The 11,100-nt window shown below is 42.1% G+C and overlaps 1 protein-coding gene across 1 annotated transcript; it reads right to left on the bottom strand.

The window, feature by feature from the left end:
* Window positions 1-4,797: 4,797 nt before the first annotated feature.
* Window positions 4,798-9,583, bottom strand: RSPH1 (radial spoke head component 1; the record flags this gene model as incomplete). Its single annotated transcript, XM_066338282.1, has 8 exons — window positions 9,524-9,583; window positions 9,050-9,187; window positions 8,827-8,932; window positions 7,742-7,832; window positions 7,366-7,501; window positions 6,988-7,059; window positions 5,313-5,482; window positions 4,798-4,957 (listed from the first exon to the last, which is right to left on the bottom strand). Coding segments are annotated over exons 1-8 (933 nt in total), but the record flags the coding sequence as incomplete, so codon positions are not given.
* Window positions 9,584-11,100: the final 1,517 nt, after the last annotated feature.

The following is an 11,100-nucleotide window of genomic DNA, read 5'->3' as shown; positions in this document are numbered from 1 at the left end:
AAACCCTCCCACCCCCAACATTAGCAGACAAGTTAGCTTTGCTCTAGCTCCAGTAATAATGGAACTTATTAGAGCACAGCTTATTAAAGAGCACAGCTCTTCATCCAAAAAGCAAAAATAGGAAAAGAGGATTTATCTAAAAATGCTCACTGAGGTAACATCAGTGTGACAAGAAAATCCAAACAAAATATAAGATAGGAGAGGAAATATTGCATGGGAATTTTCTCACTGTTATATTTCTGACAATTAAAAAAATTGCAAGGAAGAAGTAATAAACTCTATTTATTTCATATGATTGGTTTCCCTATCTCCACTTTCTCTTAATCCATTTTTATCACTAACTTTGGAATTTTCAGATACATTTTTGCTGGAATTCAGAGTTGAAGAGAAATGAAAATTGTTAAAATGTTTTTCCTCTTCCTGCTAATCTAAAAATTTAAGATTCATTTCTTGCTCTGAGGGGAAGAACTAGGAAATGTAAGTCCTGTTTCAGCAATGTCAGTACAATAGCTCATCCCAATTGGGCCCAACCTGGTTGTTTTACTTCAAAAGCAAACTGCTACTGGCTGGCAACTCTCTGTCTCAGGCTCCAGGCCAATTAATATTCATACCAAAATTCCCACAGCATGAGAGAGCAAATTGAACCCAGACAGATACATGTGATAATTAAGGTATTGCTTACAAATTATCAGGGAAAAATATTTCAGAGCAGTTTTTTTCACCTGCAGAAAGAGAGAAAATGATCTGTCAGTGGTATTTAGTGCTTGTATCAACACGTTGCTCAGCTCTGCCATGCTCTGTACTTTTAATTTACTATTTAGGTCTTTCCATTTGATTCTGGAAGCTTCTAGGACGGTTCTGCAGCTGCTGTGTCCCGCCAGCCACTTCCTGATTGACAAGTTTTTGATTTCAGACTAGCTGCATGTTAAGTAATTATCTTCCTGCTGATAGAGACCACTGGACTGGGATTGTCTGGTCTCTAAGGATGCTTCTTTCACTGGGAGGTTTGGAGCAGAGCAAGCAGGGCTTTTAATAGTTTGTGTGGGGGCTGGGCAATGGCAGAAACTTTCCTCCAAGCAGTGGCAACTGTGCTACACCAAGGCTGATGGACCACTGGGCTTGATCTCCAGCACCCTGGAGAAATTCCCCTTGGCACCACACTGGTGACAGCCTAGACAGGATTTGGGCAGGAGGATGTTGTGTCCGAGCCTTTCACAGGGCTGTGAGCAATGGGCTCCTTCCCTGGGGAAGGTGTGTGGTGTCACACAAGGTGGAATCACAGAATCACAGAATGTGTAGGTTAGAAGAGACCTTCAAAATCATCGAGTCCAACCCAGCCCTAACACCTCAACTAGATCATGGCACCGAATGCCACATCCAGTCTTTTTTCAAACATGTCCAGGGATGGTGACTCCACCACCTTCCCAAGCAGACTGTTCCAGTATTTAATCACTCTTTCCATGAAAAACTTCTTCCTAATATCCAACCTGTATTTCCCTTGACTCAGCCTGAGACTGTATCCTCTCGTTCTGTCAGTTGCTGCCTGGAGAAAGAGACCAACCCCACCTGATACAACCACCTTTTAGGAAGTTATAGATAGTGATAAGGTCACCTCTGAGTCTCCTTTTCTCCAGGCTGAACAACCCCAGCTCCCTCAGCTGTTCTCCATATGGTTTGTTTTCCAAGCCCTTCACCAGCTTTGTTGCCTCCTCTGGACGTGTTCAAGCATCTCAACATCCTTCCTAATCTGAGGGCCCAGAGCTGGACACAACACTCGAGGTGTGGCCTCACCAGTGCCCAGTACAGGGGAACAATGACCTCCCTGCTCCTGCTGGCCACACCATTCCTGATCCAGGCCAGGATGCCATTGGCCCTCTTGGCCACCTGGGCACACTGCTGCCTCATGTTCAGCCGGCTGCTGACCAGAACCCCCAAGTCCCTTTCCTCCTGGGCACTGTCCAGCCACACTGTCCACAGCCTATAACACTGCAGGGGGTTATTGTGGCCAAAGTGCAGGACTTGACACTTGGACTTTATTAAACTTCATCTTGTTAGACTCTGCCCACCCATCCAACCGTTCCAGGTCTCTCTGCAGAGCCCTCCTACCTTCCAACAGATCAACACACACTCCCAGCTTAGTGTCTGCAAATTTGCTAATGAAAGGCTCAATACCATCATCCATGTATTCAATGGGAATATTGAACAGAGCTGCCCCAGCACAGACCCCTGGGGGACACCCTGGGACTGTCCCCAGCTGGATGCAGCACCGTTCCCCACCACTCTCTGGGCCCAGCCATGCAGCCAGTTCCTAACCCAGCAAAGAATGCTCCTGTCCAAGCCCCAGGTGCCATGTCCAAGGAATTGCAGGAAGAGGAGGGAAAATGCAATATCAACTCCACAGAGGTGAGAGCCTGAGGTGGAGGGATGTCAGGGGTTGTGCTGGGTGGAGCAGTGGAGGAGGACATCCTTGAGGGAAGTTGCTGAAGTTCATGATTTGTCCCTGCACAAACCTAAGGGCACAGTGTGTCAGTGTGCAGGGCTGTGTTCAGGACACTGCTGAGAGCTTTGGATGTACTGGAGGTGCAGGAATGGCCAGAGCTGCTGTTGGTGATAGCACCAGAGAGCCCCTGGGGAAGGACTGAAGGACAAACAAATGAAGCAGAATCACAGGCTTCACATGGCTTCATGAACCCAGAATAATTCTGCACTGAATTCAACACCTCGTTACCTGCTACATGGAATAAAGGAAGTTGCTGTGAGACTCTCAGATTATAAAAGGTCCAAAGATAAACATATCAGACAGAACACTGACAGAAATGTTTATTCAAAGCATCTTAACACACTCTTTTACAAATAAAATTTTTGCAGGCTTACCGCACTAAATCATCTACTTTGAAATTTCATTTTTTGGGGCTTTTTCCTTTAGTTGTACCCAATTCCTCTGTTTCCTCTGGTTCATTCTCCTGGCTCAGTAATTTCTGTGAAGTAGTAGGAAAGACAGAGCACAGAGATGCATTTTATTATAAAACACTAGAAAGTAATCTCAGTAATCTAAAACATAACTCTAGAACTCTGCTGTCCACCTCAGTCCTCCCCACCCACTGCCTTTCAGTGCCAATACTTGTATTGAAGTTTTTTACATTGTTTGCCAGCTGGCAGACAGACTCAGTACACCCACACGGACTGCCAGCCAGCCTATGTGTAACTCTGAACAGCCAAAAAATGTCTCCTGGTTAGATGGTACCATAAGGAATGCAGAACAAAAAGAAGGAATTTCTGTGTGGAAAAAAGAATGATGGTAAAGGGGCAGGGAATACCAGGCTGCAAAGAAAACAGATTTTGTTATATCTGCTCTTCACAGGATGCATATTTTCTTCAAATCATTCCCTCTTCCTATAACTTAACCTTGCTAAACATAAAGACAAGGGGAACAATATTTTGCCTCATTAATTACGGATGGAGACCTATGCTGAAAAATGTTTAAAATCATCCAACTCCTTGATTCTGGCAATAAAGAGTTGGAGAGAACTTTGAGAAGATCTATCACTTTGCTGTGTTTCCAGCCATTGGCATCTGCCTCTGTGCCATATCTGACAGATACTCGGGCTCATTTGTTCTCAAAAACACCCCAGAAAAGCCACTGGGAAAACCAGAACTGCTTTGTTGTGGTGGAACAGAGAATTTATTAGAATCATATTCAGTCCAAAGGATTATTTGAGTCCAAGGGTCTTTGAGACAAACCAGGCTCAATGCACTTTTGCCAAATCCAAAGCAGAGCTATAATCTGCTGAGATTTCTGCTGGATTTGACCCAAGCCCAGGGATCCTGTAAGATATCAGTCCTACACACCAGGACAGCCAGCTGCTTGTTCTGCCCTGGAACTGGAGAGCACCTTTAGAAGTGAAAATTAGAAGCAAATAAAGTGAAAACTACAAGAGCTGACCTAAATGTTTCATGTATGCCTCCAGGCATTTTCATATGGTTTAAGAGATTTTCTAATCCCTAAAGATGGTGGTTGGCTTGGATTTATTGTAAAATGGACTGATTACAAATGGATAAATTTATCTGATATTTTCATATCAGATAGGTAAGCTTGTAAATTTTAAGAATAAATACAATTAACACAATTGGTGGGAGGTTTTTAAAATAAATATGAGCAAGCATAGATCCATCCTTGTTGCTTCTTTTAATTGTGTATTTAAAACAGACTCCTGAACTGCCTGGAAAAAACCTGAGCACCTAAATTTCAAATCTCCTTGGTTTGTAGGAGAAACAAACCAACCATAGACTATCAAACCAGAATGCATAACAACACCTAAAATTTGTTTCTTCATATTTGTTTTGCCTGCTTTTGAACTACAATTGATAGAATTAAGAATACACAGTTGCTTTCACGAGAGAAAAGTGAAGGGCTCAAAACTCCCTGAACTTCTCAGGATCTGACATATTTTCTCATATTTTTGTTAAAAAAAACCAAAACACTTTGGAAATGTAATCTCTTATAAATTCACCCCTGTGAGTGCTGTCATGTGTATACGCACAGAAGTGTCACTTCTAATTTGTTCTGTTGCAGTATATGAATTTAACTTCTCATAGTTTACCTCTCCAGAGGACTGCCCTCCTTATGAAAGGTAGAAATTCTCATGGTCTCCCAGCAGCAGCATGGCTGCAGCTGATTGACATCCCTAACTCCAAACCCTGACTGCTAATTAAAGAATGAGCCATTTCTCACATGCTCCATTTCTCACCTTTATGCTCCTGACCTTGGTTTACTTCTTCCTCCTGACCTTGATTTACTTCTTCCTCCTGACCTTGGTTTACTTCTTCCTCCTGACCTTGGTTTACTTCTTCCTCCCTTCTTTCCTCACCTTCCCCTCCTGCTTCGCTTTCTGGGTTCAGAACTTCACTGGAGGGCTCATGACCCCCACCCTCCTCAGCGACTGAAATACAAGAAATCAGAAATACCAAAGAAAACCAACTTTACAAATTTGCATTTGGCCTTCATGTAATAGCTCCTAACTCCTACTGAAGGCTGCAGTTGTTGTTCACATGAGAAATCCCACAAAATCTTCCCTGTTTACAAATCAGGTTTGTATAATAAGCTGTGATATAGAGTAAATTAACTCACAGGCTTCCCAAGACAATTGCATCTCGTGCTGTGGGAAATAAAACAGATACATGCATATTGTGCAGTTTATGAATGTCCTTGGAAGTTCCAAACAATCAATACATGGAAAATCATAGGAAAAACAAAACACAAAACCCCTCTCACTTCACTTGATATTAAACCCATAAAATAATGGTCACCATTTTTCTCCTCTTCAGCGACTGCATCTGCTGCCTCTGCTGCTTCTGCTGCTTCTTTGGAGGCCAGTAGATCCTCATAATGGGGAGACCAGGGTGTTAATTTGGTAATTTCTGATGCTTTCCAGATTGGTTCAAGAGGAAGTGGTGGTTCCTCCTCGTCTTCCTCCTCTTTTTCCTAGAAGAGAACTCATGAAATCCAGTATCTCATCCTACAGACAATAACTAAGATGATGGGTTAGTCTACTGAAACCTCCTTATCTGGGATCAAAATGGCAATGACCTTAAAAGTATTTACACGTGGAGAAACTTCAACTGCTGCAAATCTTGGACAAGAACTACATTTTGAACCCTGATCAAGTCAGTTGGGTATTACTGATGGTTGACACATGATGCTCTGTCTGGTAGATGCTGCACTGTGTGTCTGATACAGAAATAGACTGAAAAAACAGTTGTTTCTGCCTCAGTCTTTGCCTAGAGAGGACATTTGAAAGGATCTAGGAAGCAGTAAGGTTGTGCACAGACCTTATGGTTTTGAAATGTGAAAATATTTTTTAAATTAAAAAAAAAAGTTTTTTTCTACAAATACAAAGGAGTCAATAATTAAATAATTGTCTGTATTATTAGCTAATTTCTTCTCTTTTTTAAAATGGGCTTTGTTCTGTAATTATTTCAACTAAAGCAAAAGGGCAAAATTTAATCTTACTTTAGTGAAAGCATTGTTCCTTGCTTTAAAAACTTATTTAAGAATTCCCAAATGGACTAAGGAAAAACATATTACTCTAGATACTCCTATGAAACGGATACTTAATTTGAGGATCTCTTGCTAATAGCTGGAAAAAAGCAAAACAATCTCCAATCTTTGCAAATCTCTATCACAATTGACAGGATTTTGATGATTATTACTTTATCCTTTAGTAATGACTGCTGCATCACAGAGTTTTCAAAGAGTGTGTAACGGGAACCAATGTGTCAGACAACAGAGGTAGCAAACTCAAAGCTAAAATGTGGCAATTTTTCTTGTAATCAAACAGTAATATTAAAATATATTTCTTACTTCTGTAGCTATTTTTGCACCATATCAATCAGAAATGTTACAAAACATTCATGCACAGAGAAGGGAAAACAGACTTTGATCCCAGCCACTCCCCACAATTATTAGAAGCCGTGGATATTAAGCTCCTAACATGACCAGAACAATAGGATATATTTCCCAAACATGACTCAGCTGGAAATTACCATTTACATGCATAGCACCAAGCAGTTCAGAAATACAAAAAAATATTGCTCATTGTTTTCTGGTGTTCGGAAAAAAATGCAATAGAGGCTAAATGTGCATACAAATGTATCTATATTCCTCTGTGATTTGAAATGTTCTGCGAAGAACATTTTCAAATGTTTTGGGAAGGTCCTGGTTCTTTTTAAGAAGAAAGGATTCATGTCTGCAAGCAGTGCAAAAATCACACCTTGTACTTTTCAAAGCTTACACAGCCGAGAACATAAAAAAAGAAAAGAAAAATGAAACCTCATTTAGTTCTTAAGAATGCATGAGTTTCTATCCTTTTTGATTCATTAAGATCTACTTTAACATCACTGCCTGTAAGGCATTTTATATATTCCTCAGCAATAGATCTGATTACTGAGTCCTCTGATACTCACTGCAACTTGCATTATTTCTTTTACCTGCACTGGTTGTATGTATTCACCATGCTGCTCACATCCAATATCAAAGATGAATTTGCCACGACCTAAAGGCTGCATAAAACCACAAAAACATCAGGAGAACTGCACAGTGAATCCATTCCAGGCACAGAAATGTAAAAGATCCTTTACTACAAGTTCAATACAATAGTCAGTAACACTACAGCTTGAAAGCAACGTTGCAAAGAAACTTGGCACCGTGTCCCGGAGAATAATTCAGTTTCATGTGTTACACTTATGGTACAGGAAATACCAAGAAAGATCAGAAACCCAGCTCCTTATTTTAAGTGGAAATGGGTCATATTAAGGCAATTCCATGCTAACTGTTCACATGAATAGCAAGTGTTCCTGCACACTTACCTTTCCATTGAGAAACCTGCCCTTAAATCTGTAGTTTCGGTGGATAAGTTCAGCTGGTCCATCCTGGATTCCATTTACCCAACAACCAACATACTTAGATCCTGTCTCTTTATAGACATATGTGCCTTGTCCATGCCTAGGGAGAAAAAAAATACTTTTGTTTTATATCAGTGAATATTAAGAATTTAGGCTGTTGTTATAATTAAGGTATTAAAACTGTAGGTATTAATTAAGCAGCTGAAACTACTCAAGCTGGACTAAATTGCCAAGGTCACCCCTGGACTTCATTTGCTGCAGTTAGACATGCTCTGAAAACAATGTTTGCATTTTAATGCCATTGGGTGACTCGAAACATCCCTGTGAGAATGAAACAAACCTCTTGTTGTTAGCCCATTCTCCAGTATAGGAGTCTCCATTTGCATACAGATATTCTCCATAGCCCTGTCTCTGGTCATGCACCCAGTCTCCTTCAAGGATAAAAGGAGAAAAGCAGCGTGAGACCTGGTTTATTTCATTGTGTGATACAGTGGCCAGTTTGTAACATTATCATACAAGTATTAGAGAAGGAAAAGAAAGCTATTGCACTGCTGGGATTTCTCACTGTTGCTTACACCCCTCTTTACTCTAAAGTAGAGCCCCTTGCTATTTTTTCATCAGTCTGTTCCTTTCCATGTGTATTTATGCTGCTGCCTGACCTCTCTTTCCATTTTTCCATAATTACCTGTCTCCATTATCCCTCTCTATTACCATTATGAGCACATAACAACCCAGTCCTATCTTAAAATTGAGTAATGTACTACAGTTGCGTTAGATAATGTGACATTTCCACACAAATTTAAAGAGGAGCTACTTTAATTTGACTCATTTGCTGAAGTTGTCCTGTCAGTATTGGGGCACATATATTCAGAAGAATGCTAGATGGTTTGTATCTTAATTATTCTTCTCATCACACTTAAAATACGTTTTTAAAAAAGACCAACTCAGTGCAAATGTTCCTGTAAGCCAAGATTGGAATGATCTTTTTGCTCTCAGCTTTTAGCCCTGACAATGTGAACATCTTTTTCCCTAGCTTAGAAATGATAGGGGGAATGATACTGTCCTTTGAAACACAACTGATAGATTCTGCTTGTTTCAGATACACACCAGCAAGCAGGGGAACTCTGAATTTCAACTTCAAACTTCAGGTGTCCCAATCCCTAAATAAGGGCTCTAACAAGCAGCCTATTTTTTAATGATAGACATAATAAAGGCCCTAACATAAATTCCCATAAATAAACCCCCAAGCTTCTCAGAACCATTACTAAAAAGGGATTAAGAGGAAAATATCTTGTAGCAAATGTATCTTCTTAGAATCAGGCATTTTCAAATTCACTCTCTTTTCATTTGTGGGAGGAGGAGGAATGAGGAGGGAATGTGTCCTTTTGGCTACAGAAATCCTTGCAACTGCGTTCAGTGCTTTACCTGCATATTTTGATCCATCTGGATAAAAAAATACACCTTTGCCATGCTTTTTGTTTTGAAGGTAGTTCCCAGTGTAGAGAGCACCGCTTTTAAACCTGTAGGTCCCCTGAAACACATTTGGTACAGATGAAATAAATACCCGTGAGTTCTCACCCTTGTTTCAATACAGAGCCCAAATACTACAACTGCAGAAGCAGAACCACAACCAGGGCCGGTGTCTTACAGGTCCATTCCTCAAACCACACTCGTATTCCCCTTCGTAAGTGTCGCCGTTGGGGAGCAGTGCCTTCCCAAATCCATGCCGCTGCCCTTCGGAATTGCGATCGCCTTCATACTCCTGACAAACGCGGAGGGAAAATGGTTAAAGGACCGGGCCTGCAGCAGCCAACCTCATCACAGGGAAAGGGGTCTTCGAGGAAAGCTGCTGCAGCTCGGCTTCAGTCACACCCTGGCACCCCGAGGTGAAAACAGCGTGGATGAGCTGTTTCAAACCCACGGTCAAAGCTGGAATGACACAGCCGCACTCCCGAACCCGCCGTGCCCGGGGGCCGCCCTTGGGGAACTGTGTCCGGCCTGCCCCTGGGGAGATCTCGCCGGTCGGGCACTGAGCGCCTCATCCCGGGGATGTTCCCGTTCCCTTCCCCGTTTTATTCCCCGTTTTATTCCCCGCTTTATTCCCCGTTCCCTTCCCGCGGACCCCGATGCCTTTGGCAGCCTCCCCGCCCTCGGAGCCCTCCTCAGAGCCCAGCTCCGACATGGCCGCGGCGTCGCCGTCGCTGTGACAACGGAGCGAGCCCGGCCCCTCAGCGGGAACCCGGACACGGGGAAATGGAAATAAATTCACCAATCTCTGCGTTAGAAAGGCGGCATTAATGATTCCGCGTTGAAGGAACGTGGGGGTGGCTCCCCACAACATCAATCTCTTACCTATTGATGGATTTCGGCAAAGAGGTTAGTGTTCATCGCCTCACAATTCACATAGTTCTCCTCAATAATTAGTATTCTGTCTTCTATTCGTTAATGATTTCTCGCTTCTCATGCTAATTAGTCCACCTTTTCCAGCCTTTTTTATTATCTTTTTCCCATCTCTGCTTTCTGTAATGTGGTTTATAAAATCTATAAACAATAAATTTCCTTCCCAGGCTCTGCTGACTTCCTTCTCTGGGTCTGAGGGCACTAAAGTATGTTGAGCCCTAAACTCTTAATTGGTTTTTCTAACACAGGGACATCACCCAGAGTTTGCCTGTCAACTGTTAACTATTATTAACAGTTAACTATTTTTTCTATTAACTATTTCACAGATTAGAGCTTTTATCAACATTTCCCCCCACTGCTGCACAGGCTCCTTTTAAAACAGTGCCCAGCTCTTCAGTGGTGCCCAGGAGCAAAAGCCATGAAATAAAACACAAGGAGTTCCACCTCAACATGGGGAAGAATTTCTTTATGTTCAGAAACAGCTCCCTCTCTGGAGACATTCAGACCCACCTGGATGTGTTCTGTGTCACTGCTCTGGGTCTCTCCAACCCTCTGCCTCTGCTTTTCCCAGCCAGTGCCTCTTGTGTGTTTTAACTGGTGACATCTGGGATGGGACCTCAGACCCCTTCAGCCTTCTGAGAGTTCCCAGTAATTCAGCTGGTCTGACCTGAAAATAACATTTTAGATTTTAAACCCATTCCTCCACCGAGATTCTTTCATTTTTGGCAGGTTTATCGATGTTCAGAAATACCAGTCCGCTTTTTGTTTTCTCTCATACAGGAGTAAGGCAAATCACCTCACCAGCACTTTGCACAGTAATTTAATGGCCAAGGATTCACAAGAGGAGCCAGGCAAGGATATGCTTGGTGAGAAGTAGTGAGCAAGACAAGCACTGGGCAGAGCAGGTGGCCTCCAGCTTCTGAGGTAGACAGGATTGGCAAGTGGCTGGAAAATGTGGTGGAGGTCACCTTATGCCCTAAATCAAAGCTTCACTGCCCAAACCAGAAGAAAAACAGGGTCATCACTACACAAAGATATACCATATTCAGGTGAGTTTCTTCCTTTTCATAGGTAGGAATCTAAACAGCCAGTATTTAAATAATGCATGAATAGTAATAAGGTGTTGTTTCTGTGGCAAGTCTCTTTTTGTCTTCAGTTGGGTAAGGATAGAAGAGATTATTGCTAAATACCTCCATGTTCATAGGAACCCTTCTAGCTTCTGAGTTAATGTCCAGTTGCTCATTTGAGAGCACTTTGCCTTTGAAGCAGTTAAGAATGCTGAAATTAAATTTTGTTACC

This window comes from Sylvia atricapilla, chromosome 2 (assembly GCF_009819655.1).
Source record: "Sylvia atricapilla isolate bSylAtr1 chromosome 2, bSylAtr1.pri, whole genome shotgun sequence".
Lineage (NCBI taxonomy): Eukaryota > Metazoa > Chordata > Aves > Passeriformes > Sylviidae > Sylvia > Sylvia atricapilla.
This window is presented reverse-complemented; position numbering and strand designations above follow the sequence as displayed.